Here is a 26,828-nt window from a genome sequence, read left to right on the forward strand (position 1 = left end):
AACTTTCTCTTATAGCTTGAGTCTTGATTCTGAATTCTTTCCAGTCAGAACTGAAGTACTGAGGTTGCTAAACTGAGGTCCGGTCTGACTCCATGGGCCTAGCACCTGGTGCTGTTTTTCCACCACTAACAGTGCTAAAACAGCATATTGCACAGTGTGCAATAGCTCACTAATCCTTTTTGTACCCTCTTCAGGGTTAAGCTGTTGATGAATTTTTAGACTATCGATAATATAAGCAGTAATTAAAGAATTCTCTATCTTGATTTCTTAATTTCTGGTTTAGGTCTGAATTAAAATATAAATTCTACTTCTATCAAGGTAAAGTCTGAGTGACGGCCAAATATTTACTTATTTTAGATGCTAACATAAGGACGCTGTTAGGATTCAAAGGACATTCCTTCAAATCTGTTTATTTTTTGAAATAAATCTAAAACATGTTCAGCTCTTATTTATTCTTCTGTTAAGGGTTATCTCAGAGGGTTCTATTTCAACTTTACAGATCATCACCTATAAGTCTTCAGAATACCTTAATTTGATATATTTGGCAAAGTTTAAATCCAGAATTATGGAAATGTAAGGCAGGGTGAATTTCTGTTCTTAGAAATTTTATTTCTTCTGTATAAATGAATCTAAACTAATCAATCCCCAGGAAAAATTTGTCTCTTGTCCAAAACCTGCCTCCAGAGAGCTTGGTAGCCCCAGGCAAAGACAGATGATCTACCGCTCAACTTTATGTGGCTAAGTTTAGAAAGTTTTAACAAATATTTTAAAAATTACCACCAAAAACAAAATAATAAAAGTGGACAAATGAAAAAAGGAAAAACATGTGATCCTCACATTTCTTATCAAGTACATTCTCAAAAAAGTATAAAGGAAGCTGACTCAAGGATCTAGATAAGAGAACTAGATCCTAAAACAGAGGATTGTACTGTGAAAGAAAAGCTTTCAAACCCTAAATTGCAGAACACAAAAAACAAAATGGAAACTAAGAAGTAGCAATGTAATCAGGCATATAACCAAGACAATTCAGGCAGAATAAAAGTTAGGCTAGGAAAAATAGAAGAGCCAAGGACTTATAACATGGAACTAAAGCAAAACAAAGTTGGGCCAATATTCTCGAACTTAGAATTACATTCCACCCAAACTAGTAACACAATTCCCTAGTGAACCAAGCCTATGTAGGCAATCCACATGTGACATACCACTGCATGTGTGAACAGGTAGAATGGTAAAAAACAACAGAAAATTCATGAAAACTACAATAATCTAGGTATATATGGATTGATGTATTATCTATCCTGAAAAAGTATGAATTACATGTTTTTCAACAAATAATCTTTAAAATGCTAGCCAACTAAAATAGAAGTGAAGAAAATCAGATCCTAGATAGCCCCTATGTTTCCTCAATTAAAATGGATTCTATCCTTAGAATACAATTGGGTTTAGGATACGGGAGGGGAAAAGAAAATCAGAGAAGAGAAAAAAGTAAGCAAGAATTGGTTCTTATGTTTATGTACATATATATGTATGTATGCTTGTTTAAAATGGTTATCCTGCCTAGCCAATTTGGCTCCGTGGATAGAACGTTGGCTTGTGGACTGAAGGGTCCTTGGTTCGATTGTGGTCAAGGGCACATGCCAGGTGATGGGCTCGATCCCCGGTGGGGGGCATGCAGGAGGCAGCCAAACAATGATTCTCTCTCGTCATTGATGTTTCTATCTCTCTCTCCCTCTCCCTTCCTCTCTGAAATCAATAAAAATGTTTTAAAAATAAAAAATAAAGTGGTTATCCTATTGCTCTCAAGAACATTTTTTCCTCTCTCTGATACACAACCTGAAAAACAAATACACATGGCAGAGATTCTGCCAAATGTATGCCATGGTACTGTCTCCACCGCCTTTCCCCATTGGATTCCCCACCAAAATCAATGGCCATCATATGGAAGTAGCTTAATATTCCTTCAGAATTCCTTTGGAACATTCCTATTCCACTGCTATTTTTCCAACCTGTTACTAGAACTCTAACCTAATTCCTTATCTTCTAAACTCCACAGACACAACCTAATCCCTTATCTTCTAAATTCCAAACGAACAAAGTGCTGCCTCATTCATAACTCTTGGCTTACATTAAGTTGAACACAGTGTTCTTTTATTTGTGTATTTTTTAAGTTTTCCATAACTGAAAAGTAACCCAGAAATTTTTATGTTAACATGCTGAAAATGTTTCTATTACTCTCCTACTTGAAGCTAAGGAATGACTTCTCAATATTATATCCTTTTGCTTTCTTGGGAGTTCATACATAGACTCCTTAACCAGAGAAAGGGAATATTGCCGCTCTTCCTGGAAGAAGAGGAAGAGCATCAGAAATCAAGTTTATAAAATAATTTTTTATCAGAGACAACCTCTGAACTTTTAGTAAATACAGATCTATAAATACAATTTTTTCAAACAATGAAAGCTTATATCCAATAGTGAACAATTTAAAGGTCATAAGGCGAGCTTTCTAAAATTCTTTGTAATTAAAACTTGACAACTGTAAAGAAAACCACTTTTGCCTTATATGTGTCCTACCATAACCTCTTAAAATAAGCATCAGCTCTAAGTGGCTACATGAAAAATTGTTTAGCCAGCTCGTCCTACACAGGAATAATACCAAGTTAAAATAATGAAATACATTTTGGCTCTTAAGATATAGAAACAAAATGTGTTATCGTTCTATACATTAGTTGGAGCCTAAAATAGGATTATTGTCAGAACACTTCTTCCAACATTTCTTAGTTGTGTCAATGGGTGCAAGATGGCGTGTCTCTTCAAAGACAAACTTCCACTCAAGGTACCTGGCTCACTTTCCCTTGGTTGGTATAAATGGTCCAAGTTTTCCTTAGAAACTTGGCTGTGACTCTGTCCCTTCCTACCTTGATCTTCGTCATATATTCTCACCCCGTACCGTATCCCCGTTCTGCATCCCATTAGAGCATTAGGAGACCCTGAGTGTCTTCCAGACCTGGTGCTGCAGCAAAGGGCTCCCTATTCCCGATGCTCACGGGCCTCAGCAAGGTAAAGGGCTACGGAAGGATGGCGTTCAAGAGGTGCAGGAAGCGCAGAGCCTAAAGCAGAGGTGCCTGTGGCTGCCAGTGGGCACAGACGGGACTAAATGCCTATGGACTCTTTGCAGAGGAGGCACTGGCAGAAAGAGGGGGCTGCTGGGAGTGAGAACGATGGTGCCGTGACCTGCTTCTGGGGAAGCCCAGGACAAAGTGGATCCCGGGCGCATTTCGGGATCCCTCAAGGATGAGGGCGTGCAACCATATGTCTTGAGGGGCGGTTGCTCCCTGAGCCCCTGTGCCTGCCCTGCGGTGGGCGAGGGCACAGGAGGCCAGCCGGCGGGACTCACCGTGCGGATCCGGCCGGGGCCCCGCGGGCGGCGGCTCCTGGTGCTGCAGCGGGGAGGTGGAGGTGGAGGCCGAGGCGGAGGCCGAGACGGAGGAGGAGGCCGAGGCGGAGGCCGAGGCGGAGGCCGACGTGATGAGGAGTCTCTGGAAGCGGTTGGGCGGGCGGCAGGGCACCTTCAGGCCGGCCGCCAGCTTGGCCTTGTTGGCGCTGGTGAGCCTCTTGAGGTGCACGAGCAGCTGGGGCTGGTCGCGGCGGAAGTGCGGGCTGTGGAAGTGGTGGAGCGGCCCGTCGCCCGCCGGCCCGCCGCCCCCCGGCCCCGGCCCGGGCCCCGCCGCCCCCGGCCCGCCCAGCACCACCTTGCGGAAGCCGTAGAGGTTGAGCTGGCGGATGAAGCTGGTGAAGTTAGTGGTTTTAAAGAGCTCGGGCTCGGCCCCCGCGCCCCCGACACCACTGCCCCCGGAGCTCCCGCCGCCTCCAGCTCCCGCCCCGGGAGGGCTGAGCAGTTCGGCCTCAAAGAGCGGCTGGTCGATGAGCAGCCCCTCGCCGCGGCCGTCCCAGCGAATCGAGCGGTACCGAGGGCTGTTCACCAGCCGCCACAGTTTGGCGGGGAAGTTGTTGGGGTTGATGGGGGTGGAGAGTAGCGCCTCCTCCATCGCCCCCGCCCGGGCCCTGGGCCTCGCCCCGCCGAGCCTGGCTCTGCTGTCCCGTTCTCGATCCCCCCAGGCCTTCGCTTCGCCCTGCCCCCTCCTGCCAGCGCTCGGCCTTCACGGGCCGGGACCGTTGGCGTACGAGCCCCGCGGCGCCTTCCAGCGCGGCCAATGGGGCCTCGAGTTCCCACCGCGCGCCCGGAAGAGGCGCCCCCTCGGTGGGCACAGCCGACCCGCGGGAAGCGCGTCGCCCCGGCCACGTGCCCACGCGTGGGCCACGACGGGAGAAAGTCCCATTCCCTCGAGCCGGGAATCGCTGCCCACCAGGTAGGGTGAAGTCCTGCAAAGAAACGAGCCCCGTTGTCCACCGTGGAACCCTAGGACTCGTGTCCTTCACCACCAAAGCCACGGGCCGGCGTGCGGGGAGTGCGGGGAGTTAGAATGCGGCGAGTGTGCGTTTGGCAATAGGAAGTCAACCATTCTTGAGAACAAAGGGCCTAATTCTGTCATCTCAGTACTGCAGCAATTGAATTGCTCAGCTCTCCACCAAATAAAAATGGTGAGGGTGGGGTAGCATCCTGAGGAAACAAATTCGCCGTTTAGATAGCATTTTATGTACTTTTAAATACACACTTGTAAGCCAAGATTGTGCTCAGGACCGTCTCCTCAAGGTGGGATGGGAACTGCGGTGACGGAGAATATAAGCACAGTCCTGTGTGCCCGATCAACCAGCTATTGAAATTTTAGACCTTAGAGAAGTCAACCTCTTGAGACGGGATAGAATTCTACTGTATCAATAAGGTAACTCCCTAGGTCGATAAGTAAGAATGTAACTGGAGCTGTGCTGATAAAAAGAAAAGTCCTTTAAAAAAAAAAAAAGGAAAATGTTGGATGGGGTGTAATGTTTTAGTCCTTTCTTATGATCAAAGAAAAAAATGAGTATGCATTAGGTTTTCTTATAAGTTAAAATGAATAAAAAGATCCAACAAAGCAGCACTAATATAGAGATTTTATTTAAATTGTATCGAGTTTTTACAGCACATTGCATGTTTGTCACAACGCAACTGCACAGTTTGGATTTTTGGCCACATCATGTCACTTACACCCACAAGAGCTCTGAAAGGAGTATTTGATGAACACATCTGAGCTGAGAGCCCAGAGTCTCTCTCCAAGGCCATGCAGTATGTTTACTGATGGGATAGTCCCTCAAAATAGCCATACAAAATAGACAGATACAGTCCCCTCAAATGTTACTAATTTTACTCCCCATGAAAATGGCAGAGTGAAGTGCAATGAAAATCAAGTTAATTAAAAAGCCACTCACAACTGGCAGTAAGTTTTAATGATTGAGAAAATGCTTAGAAGAATTTTATGTGTCAGAGACAAGGGATAGTCTGTTACTTTTTCAGTGATCTCAGGAATTTCCCAGACACAAAATCTCCATTATTCAACTTCATTTAAACCAAAAAGAGTTCTGCTACGTTGACCTAAATACGCCAAAACTTTTTAGGTTACATCCATGGCAAGCACAGATGCTTCTCTGTAGGACTGAAGAAAAGGTCAGGACAAATATGATTCTTGTTCAATTTTTTTTCAAATAAAAAAATCTTTTTTCTAGGAAGCAACATGAAAGTAGCAGACAACTACTATAGTAGTTTTAAAACAGGATAAGCCTAAGTGTAATTTACCTTTTATACATCAACAAATTAAGAAAAATGTATAAAGGAAATTCTAGTGATTTTGTACGTTAAGAAAACTGTATCTGTCCCACCCCTAGTACATGGCTATATCACTGTATCTTTTGGTTAAGTGCCACTGGTACATATTAATATGAAAAAAAATAAAATAAAATAAAACAAGGTTTGGTCCAAATGGACACATTTTCTCTCCCAATTTTGGTATCAAGGCTTTACTCTCTTCTGTTTGGGTTCCATTGTTAAGTGCACAGAAATAAACAGCAGCATTTGTACTGAAACCCTCACATACCAAACAGCATATTCTAGGAGGTAAAAACCAAACACTAAATTCTACCCTCAAGGTGTCAAGTGTTCAGGATAAGAAGCAGTGTGACCCAGAGGAGGCAGCAGCCAAGGGAAAGACAACATGAGGAAAGTGGGCAATGGAACGACAACAACAAAAAAAACACCATGGTTTTATTTTCATGCCAGGAGAGGATCAAGGTATAGCTCCTGTGTTAGCACCAGGACAACTAGGAAAAGTCAGGCGCAAAGGGTAGGGCACAATCAGCAAATATTTCACAAAGATAATTTCTGCGTTTCCCTTCTCATTCTTCACAGTGCATACCTCAAGAGCCATCACTGAATGACACAGATGACTGCCTTCATAGCTCAAAATAACTGACTTTTGCCAGGACTGAGCATCAGCAGAGTTTTCCTCTGCTCCCAAAAATGTCTCACTCCCTAGAACTGTCCCCCTAAACTGAATATTCACTGATGCTGGCCGATGAGCCAAGTGAAAAGTACAGCAAAACCTCCACTTGCTGAACCAGTCTTAAAACCAAACTCCACAGAAAGACAGAACTAATACAACTAGAGGAAGTGCCTCTAAAGACTGAGCCTTCATGCACAGACACAGAGCACAGAGGTACAGGGTATAGTTCATTTCAAATAGGATAGGAATTCCTATTTTATATACTATAATCTGCTTTATTTCAAGGTGGAGGAGAGATGGATCTGGTTATCACTTGGAGTTTGGTTATACATATGCCTTTCTATTGCTGTTTGGGGCACACATTACCAGGCAGTATCAATGAAATCATCTTGTGACTCCCAGGAGAAAGAAGCTGGAGTCACCAACTCAACGTTAAGATTCCAGACTCTGGGTCTGGATCAGGACCATTACCCCACGGTGAGGGTCTCACCCGTAGTAGAGGACCTCCTGTCAAATTGGAATTCCTCTGCTCCAGTCTCATGATACCAAGGATTTCTCAAGATGGTATCTTTGAACTCTGTGATTTCATGAGCCACACCAAGGAACCTTCCAAACTACACCAGAAGCAGATCCTCCCTTCCAACCTGCTATAATTGGATAGGTCATCTCTGGCATTCAACTGGAAGCTGTAGCAATGGGTTTCTTCAGATGTTGGCTCATAAGTTCCCTGGCACGAGATACTTGGATATGTTCGTAACATGAGTTACAGACGAGAACTGGGTCATAAAGTTGCTGATCAGGAATGGGCAACTTCAGGTGGCAGCAGCCGGCACAAAATACATTCCCACAATTTCTGCCAAAGCACAAGGAGGAAAGAGTTCATCAGAAATGCCACTATGCTGAACATCTGAAACTAATACAAAATAATATTGCATGCAAACTGTAATGGAAACATCTTTTAAATAAAATAAATGCCAATATACTGAGAATGAGTGATACTCTAAAAGGCATTACATGAGTAAATAAAGAGAAAAGTTGGAAACAAGCAAAAATAGTTCCTATAAAGATGTCTCCATTTTCAGATTAATTCAATTTCATTCATATTATGTGTACCTCACTTTTACGAGCCATACCAAATCATATAAAACACCTTACCTGCAATGGTGTCTTCGTTTGGCCAACCAGAATTCACAGTCACAGTTATAGCAATGTGATGCCATATGGTCTGGAACCCAGCGAGTCACCTAACAGAAGGGACAAGAAAAAATTCCAGGTCCTTGTCAACAAAGCAGAACACTGCAACAAGGAGAGTGTCCCCGGAGGAAAGGACAAGGCCTGTCTTTATAGTTGGCCACTACTCACCTAAAAAGAATACACTCGGTCTACAGCACACCACTCACCTCTGAGAAATGTGAGAACACATTGGCTTGCATAAGTACCCATATTTGCAAGGACATACCTCAGTCTCTTTCTTATCAACAGGTTCCCAGCTTGCTTCTGAAAGGCAGTCTTCACTGTGATCAGAGCCGAAATCTTCTGTATCACTTCCATCCGACTCCTTCAAACATGTCTGAAGAAAAGGCGAAGACATCAACGTCATCTTCATCATCTCTAATATTTATTATTATGCATCACACGCTGTTCTAAGTGCATTACATGTGTCAAGTAGCTGCAAAGGAGACTGTATGTCCCACAAAGCCTAAAGCATTTGCTATCTGGCCCTTGACCAAAAAAGTTTGCCGACTCCTGTTCTAAATCATCACCCTGAATGGTAAGAAGTTGTTGGCCCTGCCCATCCCATCCCAACAAGTGGGTAGCAAGGAAGAGGGAATGTCTTAACAGGAGGAAGTAAAGTGCCTGTGTAGATGACAAGATATTTTGGGCAAGCAGCTGACTCCTAGAAGCTCCCCAAGGACTGTTGTGCCAGAATCTGAGGCCTCCCAGCACAGCAAAACCTAAATGGTCCTCATCATTTCTCACCTGGATTATTCCGAAACATCCTAACCAGTCTCCCAACCTGAGTTTCAATTGCCTCCTCCATTTGATACACTATTGCTAGAGTAGTATTCCTTTTTTTTTTTTGTCCTTTTCTGTAATTATTTTTTTTCTTTATTGATCAAGCTATTACATATGTGTCCTTATCGCCCCATTGCCCCCACCCCCACCCCCACTCATGCCCTCACCCCCCTGTTGTCTATGTCCATTGGTTAGGCTTATATGCATGCATACAAGTCCTTTGGTTGATCTCTTCCCCCTTACCCCTACCCTCCCCTAGAGTAGTATTCTTAAAATACAAATCTAATCATATTACTCACTGGTCAAAAATATTATTACCTTGAAGGTAGAATCCAAACAATAAGGGAACTCAAACTGACCTTTCCGATCTCTGTCTACTTCCCCAATATCACCTCCCACCGCACGACTCAACTGCCTCCCTTGCCATTCTAGCACAAGTATACATATACACACACATACACACAACCCATTTGTTCAAGCCGTACTCTTGGAATACCTATTGCCTCCATGCTTCTACAAATGGTTATTTCCTTTTCACTGTCTACCAAGCTACATATGACACATTTTCAGTACTCAGCTAAGCATTATCTTCTCAGGAACGCCTTCCCTGACCTTTCACTCTACCCCAAGCCCCAACACCTGATGCCTCCCTCAAACAGTACTTAAGAAATAATCATTCTAATTATTTGTCTCTTCCAATAGACTGGGAGCTCCTTGAGAGCAGGTTCTGTGTTGTTCATCTTATAGCCCAACCACCTTACACAGTGGCACACAGCAAGTACTCAGGAATGAATGTTGAACGGAAGGTTAATGGACAGAATAAATGAATGGATGGGTGGCAGGAGGTGAATACTTACAAAATCATCCTCATAGTCCATGGGAGGTTCTGCTGGAGGGGCACAGCAGTGACGGATATCCAGTCTCATTTGCAGTTCCCGCACCTGTCGACGTAGCTGCTCCACCTCTTGCTTGTACCCTGCTTCAATTTGCCGTAGTCTATGCTGGATCACATCCGTGGGAAAGGGGAGTCCATCATCATCCAGATAGAGAGGAGGCACTGGAGAAGGGCAGCTCAGTGGAACAGGCTTTGTGCTGGAGACCTGCTTTGGGTGACCGGACAACCATATCCGGTTTTTTCCTCCTGGACCAGTACAGTGTCCATTGGAATGACTAGAACAGAGAGGTGACTTCACCCCTTCTCTCTGAACCCATTGGCCCCCAAAGCAGGGCCCCATTGGCCGCATCTGCTTACTGCTCGACCTCTTGCTACAACAACCATAGGAAAGCAGCCGCCGAGGAGTGGTCTCCCCACTTGGGAAAGAAGTCACCATCCCTTGGAAACTGTCCCAGTTGGACCCTAAAAAGGAGAACTCACTGATCTGGCTCTGAGAAATTGGCTTTCGGGTCAAATCCAATGGCACTTTCCCAAAGCGAGGATTTTCCAATAACTGCCCATTCCTATTATTCCCTCTTTTGTCAGTGTCTTCCTCCCCATCAATCAGATCTGGCACAGAACTGGGCTGTTCCTGATGGGAGATACTTGCCACAGACTCTGGGGGATCTTGGTTGACAAAGTCAGTGCTTGGGTCCGGAGGAGTTTGGCAGGTAGCACTCGGTGGGTTGCAAAGGGTGCCCAGACTGTGATCTGGAGCAGATCTGGAGGGTACACCTAGCACAGAGCCTAGCTGGGCTTGTTGGGGGGCACCTGTAAGGGAGTCCTGGGAAGACTCAGGAAAATCACAAATTCTATTACACTTGTTGGAAATTACTTTAGAGAGTGCACTAACAGCTTCTTTTTCAGGGAAATGTTCAGGTGGCTCCTCTGTGCCATCTAAAGTCCTACACAGCTCCTCCTGGGCAGGGGGGTCTGGTGCTGATGCCTTGGTCTCTTCCAGGACTCTAATCTCAGGATCAGAGGAGTTGCTCTTCATTTCCTGGGGCACTGTGGCACCAAGCAGTTTGTAACTTGGAGAACAGCTTTTGTGACTCTTGAAAGGTTTATTGCTCAAGTAGTCTTTCTGGCTGCTGGGCAGAGGTGAGGGAAGACCCATTTCTCCTACAGTCTGCTGAGGACCTCCTACCCCAGATTCCACGAAGGCTGTCTCTGATCCCTCAGGATTGCTATGCCAGGGCTCCAGGCCTGCTCTGGTCTCCTGACAATGGTTATTCAGGTTAGGGTCACTGGATGTGCGTGTCAGAGGGCTGCTTGTGTCACAGGCAGAAAGAAGATCATCCATAGATCTGGTTTTAGGTAATCTGGAATGACAACACAATGCCTCCAGGTCATGAAATGAGAGCCACCTCCAATATATAGAATCAGATCATCAAAGCCAGAGTTCACAAGAAATAATAGCATTTAACATTACAAATAACCAATGTTCACTACAAAAAGTGTACTCTGCAAAAAAGTACAAGAACCCTGTCCTCAAGAACCCTGTCCCAAGCTTTCATCAGTCCTCACCCTACACAATCTCCCTGGGCAATCTCAACCACTCCCATGGTTTTAACTTAGCCTTCTAGGCTGATGCCTTCTAAAGCTACTATACCAGCCAGGACCACACCTGAGCACAAACCTAATGTCCAACTGCCTCTATCACACATGGTAAGACAGAAAGATGGGTTTTGGAGCTAGACAATACTGCCTCTGACACTTAGTAGCTATATGACATAAGTAAGGTATTTAAACCCTCAGACACTTGGTTTCCTCATCTATAAAATGATAATAAATTATAACTTATAGAGATGCTATGATTCAAAATATAGGCAACCAACCACAAATGATTAAGACTACACTTACGACTCATTTTTACAACTTTTCTTACTATAAACTAGAGGCCCGATGCACCAAATTTGTGCAAAGGGGTGGCGGGGGGGGGGTGTCCCCTCAGCCCGGCCTGCGCCCTCTCACAATCTGGGACCCCTCGCTCCTAACCACCCGCCGGCTCACTCCTTACTGCTTGGCTAGCCACTCCTTACCACCCACCTGCTTGCTCCTTACTGCTTGGCTCGCAGCTCCTTAGCACTGCCACAGAGGCGGGAGAGGCTCCTGCCACTGCTGCTGCGCTCGCCAGCCGTGAGCCCGGCTTCTGGCTGAGCGGCACTCCCGCTGTGGGAGCACACTGACCACCAGGGGGCAGCTCCTGCGTTAAGTGTCTGCCCCCTGGTGGTCAGTGCACATCATAGCGACCAGTTGTTCTGATCATTCCTGTTGTTCTGCCTTAACGGTTGCTGGGCTTTTATATATAAAGATTATCCCTCTATCACAGTAGTAACCAACACAGCTTTTTACAACCATTAAGCAGCAGTGTTCTCCTGAGTGCCAAGTCACCGTGGAAACTTCTTCTAGTACACAGCACTCAAAGAGTTCCAGAGGCATTTGTGCATGCCAGATGTGTAACATTTTCATGAATGACCTCCCTGATTTTTAAGACAGTTCAAAAGTCCTTAGAGCAACTAAAACTTCAGAACAATTTGCCGGGGAACAGTGGAGACATCACTGTGCTCCAATTTTCAGATACCTCTGACCAGCCCATACAGAAAAATCTCCTGAAGGTAGAATTACAATATAGCTTGAGTTTTCTAATGTTTGGTTTTTGAAACTTATGTTTTAAAGGTATATTTGTGTTTGATTTTACTTTTGTAATCAATTTTGATTTTTTCTGTGCATGAAATTCCAGCAAGGTGATAGCAATGGTTATGATTACAGTCTCCAAGTCCCATAGCAGGGCTTAAATCCCAACTTGGCAACTCTTTAGTGTTTGGTTTTTCTTAGTGGAAACTTTCAAATATACAAAAGAAGTAAAGTAGACAAAAGAATATGAATAACTCCCACGTACACTTTACCCAGATTCAACAATATCAACAGCTTAATTCCTATGTGCCCCAAAGGCTTAATAAAATAATGCTGGTAGAGACAATAATGCCTGAAGAGTTTGGAACAATGATACAGCTCATATCCAGCTAAGGCAGTCAGGGAAGGCTACACACAGAGGGCAGGATTTCAGCTGGGTACAGAAGAATGTGCTGGACTTTAATGGAAGACGAGGAAAGAGGCCAAGACATTTTTGATCTAGGAAATGGTAGAACCAAAGGTACATCAGGTCAGCTTTTAGAGAAACTATTTCCTTTAAAACCTTTTTACCACTTATTCTTCAAAATCCAACTCTCTACACCTTGAACTGCCTACAGCACCTCTTTGCTGTCAACTAGTATTTCAATCCCAACCTGCCTATATCTCCTCTTCCTCCCAGAATAGACTCCTCAACTGTTCAATGTTTATAGGTGGTACTGATATTATCCTGGTTTCTAAACTCAGGGACTTAGCAACTCCATAGCCTGCTAATGACTTCTCTACAGTGTCTTTTAATTTAATTATTATCTTTTCCAAGGATTCTTCCCCTTACATCTAAATTACAACAGTGCTGGCTGGTCTCTGGGCCTCCAACTGCCAGGCTCAGTGACTAGTTCTCCCAAAATCCCAGTGTCACCAGGTCACAATGACTTCCTACAGCGATTTACTATCGACAAGGGAATCAAAATAAACTCCTCAGTGTAATGTTCAAAGCCCTCAATTAACTATCGTATATTTATTTTTATTCCTCAAAATAGCCCCTTCCCAACCCCTGCCAGCTCCAGAGAGCTGCTTCTTTTTTATAAAACTCTCTCTCATGTATCCAATTCCTTTGGACCCACTCCACTAACCTTGCTACCAAGCTCACAACTCCCTTTATTCCATTCATTTGTTTGTTCATTTAAGTATTTACTAAAGCACCTATTATGTGCCAGGCCCTGAGCCAGATACTACAGTACAAAAGAGCCATGGTTCTTGCCTAGTCTTCCATGAGTTCTCTGAGTACATAGTCACCAAATGACCTCTTTCTTACTTCTCATTTATCTAACAGCTTTGAATTATACATTCTTATTTGCTTAGATGCTGACTAGAGTCGTTCTCTAATTGTCTTATGTCTTATCTTACAGCTTTTTAAAGTATCTTAAATAGTGTCAATGGTTTCTATTTCTTTGGTATAGCACATAAAACCTAGTATAGTACCAGGCAACTTGTAGGTATTAAGACAACATTTATTGATGCAAAAAATTGTATTGATTTTAAGGCAATAATTATTCAATGAGTCACAGAACTTACTGAGAATTTGATAAAAAGTTATGGCCCCTCTCTCTAGAAAAGTAAACTTATAAACCTATACCCACATTCTATATAGTTTGGGGAAGGAGAAAAGTCACAGAATTCCTGAAACCTACCCATGAGCTCCTGACAAACTCAGCTCCAAAATTTCTAAAACCAGTAATTTAGGAGGTTGGCTTTTTTGTTTTCCTTTATAATATTCAGCCACTTATATAAGTTATATTTCAATTTTAAAACTTTCTGCCAGTATACAAAGATCAAAATTTGAAATGTACATTCCCTTGAACCCAGCATTTTCATTTCCAGGAATTTACCTGGCAGAAATACTAGCACAAATACAAAGGTATACATATAAGGTAACACTACTAAACTGTACACTTAAAAATGGTTTTGGCCCAGTCAGTGTGGCTCAGTGATTGAGTATCGACCTATGAACCAGGAAGTCATGATTTGATTCCCAGTCAGGGCACATGCCTGGGTTGCAGGTTGGATCCCCAGTAGGGGGCATGCAGGAGGCAGTCGATCAATGATTCTCAGCATTGATGTTTCTCTCCCTTTCTCCCTCTCCCTTTCTCCTTTGAAATAAATAAAAACATACCCCAAAAAATTAAAAAGGGTTTAATGTTAAATATTATATTATGTATATTTTACCACAGTTTTTAAAAAAAGATACACATATAAGGATGTTAACTAAAACATTCCCTGTAATGACAAAAAATGGAAATTACCAAATGACTAACAGAAAACTGGTTATATAAACTGTAATATACTCTAGTCTTGGACTATTATGCAGCCACTAAAAATAAAGCAGTTTTATATTGTCATGGGGTGGTAGCCTAGCACAAAGTGGGAAAAACAATTTGCAGAACAGCATGCAAAATACGATTCTATTTTTGTATTTATTTATTTATTTATATATATTTTTATTAATTTTAGAGAGGGAGAGAGATAGAAACATCAATGATGAGAGAGGATCATCGATCGGCTGCCTCCTACATGCACCCCATTGGGGATTGAGCCCACAACCTGGGTATGTGCCCTTGACTGGAATCGAACCCGGGACCCTTCAGGCTGATGCTCTATCCACTGAGCCAAACCAGCTAGGGATATTTTTGTATTTTAAAAAAAATGTTTCTATATGACAGTATGAGTATGGACATATCTATGTAGATAAACATCTGGAAAGACATGCACCAAAGTGTTAGCAGTGGACACCTGTGGGACAAGGATCGGGAAGAGAGGACGTTTATTTTCTACTTTTATATTATTTGACTTTTTCCTTTAAATAAAGGATATGTATCACTCATAATTTAACCAACCTCCATTCTACTTCCCCAAAAATATTCAACAAAAAGGTAATTTTAATTTTTATGTCTCCCTTTTAATTCTGGCCTTGTTCTGAGAAAGCAATGTGAAGGCCATCCATCCCCGTTCTGGGAGCCTGTTCCCTGAGAGTCAGATGCTTCTGGAAGCTAATGCTGGACACAGCAAAGGTTACTACTAAGACAGCAAGCTCCCCTTTCCTTCTATGAGTGAATAGAAGACCATTCCCACAAACCTTCCAAAATAGACCTTCCTGTCCTGTTCTCCTCCTCCCTGGTTGGGTATGTCACACAGGGTGATAGGAGTTCCAGGAAAGAAGACAACCAGTCTTATCTTAAGGGAGGACCTTGAAAATGCATACAGTGCACTCCAGGCTAGATACAAGCCCTGGGCCAAGTCTCTCCTTCACCCAACTCAGGAAGTTGCTTTTAGATATCTCATTTAAAAAATAAAAAGACTAATACAACCCTAGCCGGTTTGGCTCAGTGGATAGAGCGTCGGCCTGCGGACTGAAAGGTCCCGGGTTCGATTCCGGTCAAGGGCATGTACCTTGGTTGCGGGCATATCCCCAGTAGGGGGTGTGCAAGAGGCAGCTGATCGATGTTTCTAACTCTCTATCCCTCTCTCTTCCTCTCTGTAAAAAATCAATTAAAAATAAAAAAACTAATACAACCCTAGCCGGTTTGGCTCAGTGGATAGAGTGTCGGCCTGAGGCATTGGCCAACAAAAAATGGAAATTACCAAAATGACTAATAAAAAACTGGTTATATAAACCAGTTTTATATAACGGGTCCTGGGTTCAATTCTGGTCAAGGGCATGTACCTTGGTTGCAGGTTCCTCCCCGGCCCGGTCCCTGGTCAGGGCTCGTGCAGGAGGCAACCAATTGATGTATTTCTCTCACATCAGTGTTTCTCTCCGTCTTTCCCTCTCTCTTCCACTCTCCCTATAAATCAATAGAAAAATATCCTCAGGTGAGGATTAACAAAACAAACAAATAAAAAAAAGACTAATACAAAATAATATTGAATGTAAACTATAATTTTAAAAAAGAGAACATTTAGGCAAGACACAAAGCAATTATTGCCTTCTAGTAAAGAGAAGAGAGAGCAAGAAGGGCACTCTTACCTGTCCAGAGAGCGACCAGAGAACTCCTGGCTCTGAGCCACTGGGGAAAGGTAAAGATCCATGTTCTCCTCCCCAAGTGTGCATGGAGATGATGCTGGCAAGTAAACAGCTGTCCAGAGGTGCAGGGCCCGGACGTGACACACGGGATGCAGGACCTAGGGAAGTAGGCCCATACTAGTGCTTTGTGAGATGTTCCAGGGCCTCACATCCTCCCCACTGACTCGGCCTATTCTCCCTACAGGTCTCAAAACAGCACCTATAGGATGAGGGTTCAGGCTTACCATGTCTGAGCCAGGTGTGTAGAGAAAGTTATGAAAGTTCTTATTGCCAGCTCGCAGGAGGGCCCACACAGAGCAGGTCCGCTTGTAGATGTTACGCTTTTCTCGTTCACAGGGGTTGTTGGCCAGGAACGTGCCGTAGAGGCAGGAGTATGTGTGCTGCACCAGTTTGACCTAGAGGGCCAAGACAGCTTGCACCTGGGGGCCTCGGCTGCCATCCCCCACCCTGGTCGCAGGCTTTAGATCTTACCAGGAATGCTTCGTTAAACTCAAACAGGCAGGGGAACTGCTTGAGCAGCTGATGAACAGAATCAAGCCACTGGAGGAACACAGGACACTGCTCATTTTGGTCCTCTGCATTCTCCTGGTGGCCGCAGCGATCTCCAAACTTGTGTCCAAAATCCAGCCAGTCAGACTCTACTAATACCTGGAAGCCCTGCAAAGAAGAGTTCAAGCACAGGGCCTCTGTGAAAAGGCTAGTGTGATGCTTCCAAGGGGCTGCCCGAAGCAAGAAGCTGGCAGCTTTAGAGAAGAACAGGAATGAACCTAGAAGAGGACTCAAAGCTCCAATGACCTCTACTAAAAATCCTCAAGATAGATCCAGAGGGCCAAACACCTCCCCAGCCCCTCACCCCCTTCCCCTCTGTCCTTTCCCACCCAACCCCTCTCAATACCTCCAATGTCCTGTAATACGGGTCCAGTAGTATTTTAGCCAGGGCTACGATCTGTGGCGTCCGATCCCAGCCATCTGAGCAGTGCACCAGCACAGGCCGGCCTTCCCGGTCGACTGTATTAGCCACAAGCACAGCTGCCTTTAGCATCATCGACAAGTGTTGCAGCCATTTGGTGCTCTCCAGTGCTGACAACCAGCTACACAAGAGCAGAAATTAAGTCTGTCACTATCAGCACTGAGGCTACAACAGTCTCTCCACCACCCATGACCAGCCACACCTAACAAAGTCCCTAGTGAGGGCTGAAGCAAGAGCCCAGCTGATGGCCCTTCTGTCAAGAGTTATCAAGCAGGAAGGTAGGGAAGACAGGACATGAGGAGAACAAGAGACTCTGAGGATCAATAGTGGAACTAGGCAGCATCACATGCACATTTAGCCACTTTCTGTCCCCAGTTCTCTGTGTTCTTTAAATAGACAACTGACTCAAACAAAAGGAACCCAATGTCCTGTGGCCGTGCCAGAGTGTTGGCTGAGAACTAGAAGTATTCTTGGAAGTGGCTCACTGCACCCAGGCCCTCAGGTCTCCTGCACCTGCACACTTCCCATATCCCATCTAATCTTCCAAGAACAAGAAGTACTGGGTAGGGGATGAGGCGAGAGGAAGGATGGAATCGGAGCAGGGAACACCTACTTGCTGGGGTCTGGCATCTGGCTACACACAGCGCGGAGGTACTGGAAGCTGTTCCGGATGGCATGGATGTTGGCCATTCCCATGAACACGACCTCACAGTTGGGGTAGTACTCTGTAGGCGTGAAAGAGGAGAGTGGAGCATAATGGCATGTCCTGGAAACAGCATGCAGGACAAGGGCAGTCCAATAGGCAAAGCTTCCGTAGCAGGGCGAATACTCCAGGGTGGGAACTAAATATACTCTGGAACTCTCAATCACCCTTTTATCTCTGAATACTCAGATGCCAAAGACCAATAGTAGTAATAATATTAATGACAAATGATACCCATAGTATTACTAGTAATGACAATGTAGAGTAAATTCTCAATAAATAGTAGTTACTCTGTGCCAGCAATTTTATAGATGTAACCTCTAATCATCCAACAACTTTGCAAGGTATGCAACATCCCCATTTTACAGAGAATAAGATGAAACTTAGATTAAGGAACTCAAGCATAGTTACAGCTAGTAAGTGGCAGAATCCTGATTCCAAGCCAGTTGTTTGGCATCTTTTACACAGCGGGCCCCTGCCCCCTCCTCACCAAGGGCACCCTGAGCACAGGCGAGCTGCAGACATTGGGAGAACAGCAATACCTTCGCATTCGCAACCTCCACCCTTAGCCCGGTTAGCCACTGCCGCAGTGTAGGACCGAGCATCCAGGATCAGCAGCTTCTGGGGGGCCGCTGTGCTCTCCACTCCAGAGCATGCAGTCAAGGATGAATCTAAAAACACAGCAGGGAGAAGACCCTGGGGTCAGCCGGCCAGCCAGCCTCACCCTACACTGGGGCACACCTATATTTCAAAAGAATATACAACTTGGAACCCCTCCCACCCTACAGCCTCTCAAAAGGCAGGGACCCAGGCACCCTGCGTATTATCATCTTCTTCCCATCTTCTCACTGAGGACTCCCTGGAAGTCAATGAGGCCAAAGTGGGGGCCTGCTCCCCAGGGGGCCAGCACCACCTACACCTTACCGAAGTCAGTGTCACATGCCTCGCTGGCATCACTATTCCCAGTGCCGAGGGAGCCCCCAGTGGCCCTTGTCCCTGGGTCGAGGGCACAGGCTTTAGCGATGGATGTGACCAGGTACTCATCGTCAGCATTGCGCCAGCCCCACCAGCTGATCTCCGGCTGGCTGCAGCGGGCAATGGCAGCCCCATTGCGTAGATGTCTGACAGAGCAGAAAAAAACCATCATGCCCTTGGCATTCATAGCCCCCAGAGGCCTACCACTGAGACTCCAGGGGACAGACCAAGATCCAAAGCCAGCAGAAGCTACTAGTTCATACAGGCCATGAAAATAGCAACCAAAAGCACCTAAAGGGCTTTATAGTTTACAAAGCACTATCACACACATTTCTCAAATGGGCTCTATATCCCCGGGGTGACCTTGACTCATCAAACCTGCACAGCACCTGCTCCAGGTACAGACACCCAGCAGGAAAACAAGCCTGAGCCCAGAGCATGAACTCCACACCTCAACACCTGTCGTCTCACTCTATTTAGCTACAGTGTTCTAGTCAGGGGTCGGCAAACATTTTTGGTAAAGAACCAAACAATAAATTTTCAGCTTTGCAGGTCACAGCCAGTCTCTGTCACACGTTCTTCTTTTTGTTTTTGTTTTTAAATATATCTTTATTGATTTCAGAGAGGAAGGGAGACAGAAAGAGAGATAGAAACATCAATGCTGAGAGAGAATCATTGATTGGCTGCCTCCTGCACGTCCCCTACTGGGGATCAAGCCCGAAACCCAGGCATGTGCCCTTGACCAGAATCGAACCTGGGACCCTTCAGTCTGCAGGCTGACGCTCTAGCCACTGAGCCAAACCAGCTAACGCTATTTTTGTTTTTTAGTAATCATTTAAAAATGTAAAAACAATTCATAGCTCACAGGCTGCATATGAACAGGCTCCAAGCTGGATTTGGTTCACAGGCCATTTTGCCAAACCCTGTTCTAATGCAGTATTTTATACATACATACACACATCCTCAAAAAAAGGATATTAAATAAATTCTCCAAAAGCCTCAGCCTTAGGAGAGAAGAAACTGAGGCAGTTTTTGTTTTAAATTAGTTCATAGCCCCTTCCTTACGGGGTGTCAATTCTCAATCAACCACGCTGCTGCAAACTGCCACTTTTGATTCCTTCCTTATTGCATAAAAACGTCCTATTTGCAGCCCCGTTGCCTCACCTATACACAACCACGGGGATCCGCTTCCACGAGCGGAAGGAAGCCACATTCTCCAGCTCTTTATCTGTGATCCACACAGGAACCAGCAGCTTCTGGGGATAACTTGGGCACAATCTGAGAAGAGACCAGATGGGGTCACCAACCTTGATCTAAGACAGGTAATAACACCCAGGGATGGCTTTGTAGGAAAAGGGACTGGGAGCCCTTCTCCCCACAGAGCCAGGGAAGCTATGCCCACCATGCTTTATCCATAAGTGCAAGGGGCCTGGGCTGGAATGGTGGTTTGGTTCCCCATCCCCTGCCCTCTCACTTGTAGTTGCTGTTGATGTGAGAGACTCTCCAGACATTCTGCAGGTCAAAGCCCATCCTCACAAGCTCAGCCTCCTGCCGACATCGTATGTGTTCTCCTGCAACACAGCCCCCACGTCTGTCAGAATCCAAGAGCACCATGTCCAGGGATGGGGGAGGGATGAGAACCAAGAGATAAGAAACCCCACAAAGAAAACAGCCTGGCCTGACCTGGCTGACACAAGTGGGTATGCTGATCCTCCTCGGTCAGCCCCAGGCACCAGGCGTGGTAGGCAAAGGCAAAGAGGTCCTCAGGCTTGGCAGGTCTCGCTGTGGCCCGGCTTAGCCGTGACAGCCACTCTTGGCACTGCTTGAAAGTGGAGAAGTGGCACCTGCCAGGCAAGAATCCACAGAGTGAGGCAAGAGGCAGGTGAGTAATGGGGCCAAAAGGGTCAAAAATGGCCACAGAAGACTGTGGGGAGAGGAGGCTGCAAAGCAGGAGGTAACAGGGACCCTGGGGAGGAGCAAGGACACTGACCAACACCCAAGAGAAGTTGTCTTCGTGACAGTTCTTTTCCCAAGAACTCTTGTCCTTGAGACACAGCTGTCTCCTCTAATGGGGCCCCACCATTGCTCATATCAAATCTAAAGGCTCTCACATGGCCCTGAAAGTTGCTATTCTTTGTGTTCCCTCTCATGACTCCTTAACACTAACATTCTGCTTCAGGCAGGAGGTCCTGCTCATACTATTCCTATCGCCTTGTTGTTGTTTTCACTTCTGCTTGATAATGTCTTCCCTCAGCCTAGCCACATCCTACTGATACTTTGAAGATAGTTCCAGTCCTAACTCTTCCTTGAGACCTTTCCAGCCTACTCCATTCCACAGACTCTTCCTTTCTTATTCTTAATGTGCTTGGAGTATGAAACGGCAAGTTTTTCCATAGCATACTGCCACATATCACCTCTTCCTTCAGAGTTAGACTTCAACCTCCTTGAAGGGAAGGGCAATGTGGATTCTCCTCCTGAATCCCTACAGACTGAGCACATGGCAGGCTCTAAACTGGGCATTCTTTTAATAATCCTTGGAGTCATCCCAGACTCCTCTTTTTCACATATCCAATCTGTAAGCAAGTCCTGTCATCTCTGCCTTAGGAGAGAAGAAACTGAGGCAGTTTTTGTTTTAAATTAGTTCATAGCCCCTTCCTTACGGGGTGTCTGATCGCTCCTGTTTTGAGAATAGTAGAGCTACCGCCCTACACAGGCCAGCATGATCTCTCACCAGGGTAACTGCAATAGCTTAACTAGTTTTCCAGCTTTTGCCCCTGTCCCCTTCCAACTATTCTCAATATAGCAGCCAGCATGATTCTATAAAACATTCATCAGGTCACATCACTCCTTTGCTCAGAACCCTCTAGTGGTTTTTCATTTCCCTCAAAGTAAAAGGCAGTCATATGACAGCCTGGCACCCCCTGACCTCTCAGGTCTTATAGCCCAGTACCCTCACCCACATGCACTCCATTCCAGCCAAGCTAACCTCCCATCATTCTTTCACCATGCCAGGTACAAACTCACCCCAGGGCTTCTGCACTCAATTTGCCTCTGTTTGGCACACTCTTCCCCAAAATATCCACATGGTCACTTTCTTCAGGTCTTGATTCAAATGTCACCTTTTCAGTGCAGCCTCTCAAAGCACTTTGTCTAAAGCTACAACCTTCATCCCCATAGCACTCCATATCCTCTTTCCCTGCTATATTTTTTACCTTTACACTTAGCAACACGTAACATATTTTATTCACTTATTATTTACTGCTAGTATCTACCCACTGGAATATATATAAGCCCCATGAGGGCAGAAAACTTTGTCTACTTATTCCCTGTAGTATCTCATGCTTTGAACAGTCTGACTGAACAAATAAATAAACCAACAATAAAATATCATTCTATGTGCTTTCCTACATATTACCTCATGTAATCCTTATGACAACCCCATGAGCTAAGTATTATCCCCATTTCTTCAGGTCAAGATACTGTGGGTCAGAAAAGTGACCTCCCAACCCAGACACCTTTTTTTTCAAAGTGCAAAAGTGAGGCACTACCTTTCCTTTCTTGCTCCACAGGAACCCTGCAGCAGAGAGGTTAGGGCAAGACTAGGGTGAGAGGACCTGAGTGAGGTCCCGTTGTTCTCACCTCACCACTTTGGAGTCCTTGCAGGCAATGTGCAACTGAAACATATCACGGCTCTCCACACTGTCAATCATCCGGAGGGGGACCTTTAGAGGAAGGGTAAACTGAAAGCTCAGATCCCCACTGCCCACAGCACTCTTCACTGCCACCCCAGCCCAGATGCTGATATATTAATAGGAGAAAGGAAACAGACATTTACTGAGTGCCTATTAAGTGCCTGCTAACTGTGCGGGGTCCTTTACATATGTGACCCCAATTAATAATCACAAGAACCCTGCAAGGCAAGTCTTTTCACCTCATATTATTAAGAAGGAAATTGAGCCTCAGATGGATGACTTGATCAAGGACATATAGCTGGCAAGTTGGCAAACTTCCAACAATTCCACTATGCCCCTTAGAAAAGCCAGCAACAGAATAAGGGAAAGAGAGAAGAGGGGAAGGGAGAATAACTGAGACAGAAGGCCTATAGCTGGAAGAATGAGGCAGGGAAACAAAAAGTTAGTGAGAAAAAGGGAACCCCAACTTCTTGGAGACCTGATCAAGTACAGCATTGGGGCACTCCCACATTGCACCTCACAGGGATTCTGGCTTGGTTGTGGGAGAACAAAACAGGCACTCACGTTGATGACAGAATCCTTGAACTTGATATGCAGCCGGTAGTTGGAGATGGCAATGAGGGCATCGGCTGCCCGGCCCAGGAACTCCACTCCCTCACCCTGCAGCACTGTGAAGGGCACCTGGAGAGGGGCAGAACATCTCTCAGTCCAGATTTGAATCACCTTCCATTCCCCTCTCCAGCCCCTGACCTATGGGATCCCCTCTTGAAAAGCTGGGCCAAGATAGGACAGAAGAGTCCTCTCCACAGTAACAGCACCAGGCAACAACCTATACAGGAAAGCTGCCTTGCCTTCCCTGGGGCCAAAGGCTCCATAATGCAATGCAGACAGACTCCAGACTCCCTTACCTTCAGAAACTGGGGAGCAGGAAGCCAGAACTCTGGTACTAGATCCCCTTAGAGATACTTGGGGGGAAGGTGGGTATTTTTTAACCAGGCAGGGAGCTCCACCCACCCTGGGCCCCCAACTTCTCCTTACCTGCAGATTCTCCTCCTCTTTCACTAGTTCCTTGGGGGGGAACAGATCCTTGGCTTGGATGTACTCCAGGCTGGGGGGCCCCTCCTCACCCTGTGGGGAAGGCCTCAGTCCTAAGTCACCAGGCTCCACTTGAAGCATTAGGCCTCATTCTACTTCCTTCCCCTCAGTAAACCCACATATACCATGGACACTTATAAAGGTCTGGTCACCAGAGTATGGAAAGGAGGCCTGGTTTGGTGAGAAGGGTAGGGTAAAGGGGGTACTCAAGCCTAGTAAGCCTCAGGGAAGAGTAAGGTCCAAAGAGAAAGTAGGAATCTATACTCCTTTGGTTCTCCTACGAAACCAAAATTTCCCAAGTGGAGAAGGAGAGAAACCTAAGAAAGACTAACGTAAAGGTAAGACAGAGTGGGAATGGCAAGTGCTGCCCTGAGGAAAAGGAAGCAGGTGTGGCAACTGGTTAGAGACAAGAGGGAAAGCAGGCATCTAAGGCCACTGAGGCTTCAACCTGGTGGGTGAAGGAGACAAAGAGGAGTGGGCCGGGGGATTCAGTGCTGTGCCTCTAGAGGGCCGTCATGGGTGCTTTCAAAAGGAGGATACGTTTTGGAGCTGAGCTTATCCTCCAGTTAGGCCCACACTGCTAACCAGCCCCCAACACCCACCAAGCCACCTGCCCTGCCTGCTGATCTAAGGGGAATTCCTGAGGATACCCACAGCAAGCAGAAGTCACTCCTCTCCCAACCACCAGGGAGGGGGGAAAAGGGGATCCACGCACCTAGATGGAACAGGGAGACCCAAGGACAACCAGGGTAGAGAGGCCTGGCAGACACCCACAGGGGGTGAGGAGGTGAGGGTGGGAACATCTGAGAGGACAGATGGGGAAGCTGGGAAGGAGCATTAGCCAGAGGGGAGGAGGGGAGGGCTGGAAATGATGCAGAGGTACGGAGGCCTGCAGAGTCAGGGAAGATGGAGAACAGAGGCTGTCTGGGGGACAGTCAAGGAGAAAAGACTGGCGTGTTAGGTGAGGGAAGGAGTGGTGGAAGGGGGAGGGGACTGGAGCCAGGGAGACAGCTCAGACATCTTGTTCCCTAACCAGCCCCCTAAAATCCCAGACAGCCTACTAGCCACATCCCACATCCCCTAGCAAGAATGCAGCGGGTGGGACCAAGATGGAGAGGCGGAGGGAAAGGGATGTACCCCTGCAGGGCGGGGCCTGGAGATCTGCAGTCAAGGGCAGTGGCTGCGGGACCAGCACGAATCACAGAATTTCCATCCCCGGGCTACGACAATCCCCAACACCCGAAGATCAAAGCAAATCCAAGAAAGAAAAAGAATAACCCCCTTCCCCTGCCAGAATCCTTGAGGAGGGGGATGGGCTGAAATTCAGAATCTCGAGGGCTGGCCCTGGGCGGGGCTGCGGGTGCAGCAAGCGCTGGGGCCCCGGGCCCACGCAGGCGGGCCGGCACTTACAAAGCAGCTAAGCATAGAGCAGGAGACGCGGGCGGTCAGGCTCATGGTCGCGGGAGGTCTGGGCCAGCGCACATGTCCCCGGAGCCGCTGCGCTGCCCGCCAGTCCCGGGCGCTCGCCGCATCCCGGCTGTGGGACCCGCCAGGTGCAGCCGCGGAGGCCAGGAGGCAAGCGCGCTGGCGGCGGGGCCTCGGCGCGACTCCCGCGCGCCTCTTCCCTCCTCTCCACAATGGAGCGAGCCCAGCTCCGCCCTCCGACACGCGCGCGAAAGGGAGGGGAGCCAAGAGAGGGAAGCGCCCGAAACCGCGCGGAGGAAGGCGGGGGCGGGGCGGGCCCTCGGCCCCACCCATACCCACAGACTCCTCCTCCCCGCAGCCCCGCAGCCGCGCGGGAGGGAGTCCTCCGGGGATGTCTAGGGGCTTTCGCGAGTCTGGGTTGCTGGGCTGTCCCCTGACCGCGGGAAAGGGGAAGGCGAGACGCCTACATCTTTTCATTTCCCATCTTCCCAAGTGAGACACCCCACATCCCTCTTTACAAATCCGGCCCTCCCCGCCCCCCACCCCCTTACCGCTGAGTTCTCTCAATGCCTGTTCTAAATTCCCACGATGGAGTTCACCTACATCCACCTCATGCTCCTTCCAGTGTCAAGGCTTTGTCATTTCCCTCCAAAACCACCACCCATCGGATCCCTGTCCATCAGTGTCCTCCAACCCCCCGACCTCACTAAATCCCACTCCCTCTTTTGCCCATTAAAATGGACACTGGGCTAGTGCTAGGTTGGTCATTTCACACTCCAGAAAGAGAAATTCTGTGTTTTATTCCAAGGCCTCTGCCCAATCCTACTCATTCCACTCCATCTCTCCCCTGTTTCACATTCTCAGACTTCTGGGTAAGAAAGTCTTTCTTAGAAGAGAAAGGATTTCTCAGGTTGAGAGAGAAAGGCTAGAACTGTGGACCACAGAAGCTATGCAAAAACAAAACTTGAAACCCCAGGGTATGGGCCTGGTGGAAGTTGGGTAGAGGGCCATGGAACAAGGAGCAGTGATAAGAGGCTCAAAATGTCACCAAGAATCAAAGAAGGAGCTGGCTGGAACCCCACACTTCTTGTGCCTAGTAACTTTCAAGGTTTTAGTTTGGATTTGGGTTTTGGAGGAAGGGAAGAATGGAAGAACACCTGACATTTTATTAAGCATCTACATTTTATCTCACTAAAACCTTTCAACTCCCCAAGAGGTAAGACTTATCTTGTTTTACTGGTGAGACTTCAGGCTTAGAGGAAAGTACACAGTTACAGTTAATAGAAAATATAGGGGAACATTATAACCACTCCCAGAGATATTCTGGGTACCTTGAGGGTGCTATCCTGCTATATATCCAGTCACCTGTTGCCTGCAGTAGCTTAATGGACAGCAGCACCTTAGAGCTGGAGAAGCCCCATAGTTTTGGTGAAGCCACTCCTAATACAGCACCCACAATATTCAAGGGCCCCACTAGGAAGTACAGGATCTTGAGATAAAGGAGGCCTGGCTTTTCAGACCAGAACAGAGAGCTTCTACCAGGGATCCAAGAGAAAGGCCATTATGAAAGGCTAAGAGAGCCGGTGGTAGCGTGGCGAAGGCATAGCATAACATATGCAGAAAACGATTTCTAAAGGCTTCCTGTCCCAGTGTCGTATACTGGCTGATGTTTTACAATCTAAAGAAACTTAATTTATCTCCAGAGCAGATAAACCTGTTTAGGGCCTGAACAAAGTAGCCTGGAGCTCAAGGTCCAGGGGGGATGGGCACCTTCACAGAGAAAGACACAAGGATGATAGAACACACAAATTCTGTGGGAGAAGAGAGTACTCACCATTCTACCGTGGTGAGGGTCCAGGCTGCCTGCTTTTC

At 46.5% G+C, this 26,828-nt stretch overlaps 2 protein-coding genes across 2 annotated transcripts in view; both read right to left on the reverse strand.

Annotated features, from left to right (window-relative positions):
- The window catches only part of HSF5 (heat shock transcription factor 5), a 32,586-nt gene extending 28,540 nt beyond the window's left edge, over nucleotides 1-4,046 (reverse strand). The window contains exon 1 of the mRNA XM_008147717.3: nucleotides 3,395-4,046. Coding sequence (XP_008145939.2) covers nucleotides 3,395-4,046 — 652 coding nt within the window. The remainder of the gene's footprint in view (nucleotides 1-3,394) is intronic.
- A 989-nt stretch (nucleotides 4,047-5,035) lies between these two features.
- MTMR4 (myotubularin related protein 4) lies at nucleotides 5,036-24,986 on the reverse strand. Its single transcript, XM_028154731.2, has 18 exons — nucleotides 24,942-24,986; nucleotides 23,475-23,564; nucleotides 23,001-23,117; nucleotides 22,384-22,466; nucleotides 20,428-20,588; nucleotides 20,219-20,315; nucleotides 19,909-20,022; nucleotides 18,694-18,890; nucleotides 18,312-18,440; nucleotides 17,680-17,791; nucleotides 16,992-17,187; nucleotides 16,568-16,753; nucleotides 16,321-16,491; nucleotides 16,040-16,194; nucleotides 9,305-10,703; nucleotides 7,891-8,001; nucleotides 7,587-7,675; nucleotides 5,036-7,284 (listed from the first exon to the last, which is right to left on the reverse strand). The coding sequence occupies exons 1-18, from the start codon at nucleotides 24,984-24,986 to the stop codon at nucleotides 7,107-7,109; spliced, it is 3,630 nt and encodes a 1,209-aa protein (XP_028010532.2). The 3' UTR covers nucleotides 5,036-7,106.
- Between the last annotated feature and the right edge of the window lie 1,842 nt (nucleotides 24,987-26,828).

The sequence above is a fragment of the Eptesicus fuscus genome, chromosome 20 (genome assembly GCF_027574615.1).
Source record: "Eptesicus fuscus isolate TK198812 chromosome 20, DD_ASM_mEF_20220401, whole genome shotgun sequence".
NCBI lineage: Eukaryota > Metazoa > Chordata > Mammalia > Chiroptera > Vespertilionidae > Eptesicus > Eptesicus fuscus.

What these genes read in the sequence shown, in the direction of transcription:
- MTMR4 (XM_028154731.2), bottom strand. Translation starts at nt 24,986, where the DNA reads ATGAGCCTGACCGCCCGCGTCTCCTGCTCTATGCTTAGCTGCTTT. An exon ending in TCAAGGATTCTGTCATCAAC is followed by an intron (nt 22,467 to 23,000) that starts GTGAGTGCCTGT and finishes CTTCCTCTAAAG; the next exon opens with GTCCCCCTCCGGATGATTGA. An exon ending in CGTATTACAGGACATTGGAG is followed by an intron (nt 16,754 to 16,991) that starts GTATTGAGAGGG and finishes TCTTCTTTGCAG; the next exon opens with GGCTTCCAGGTATTAGTAGA.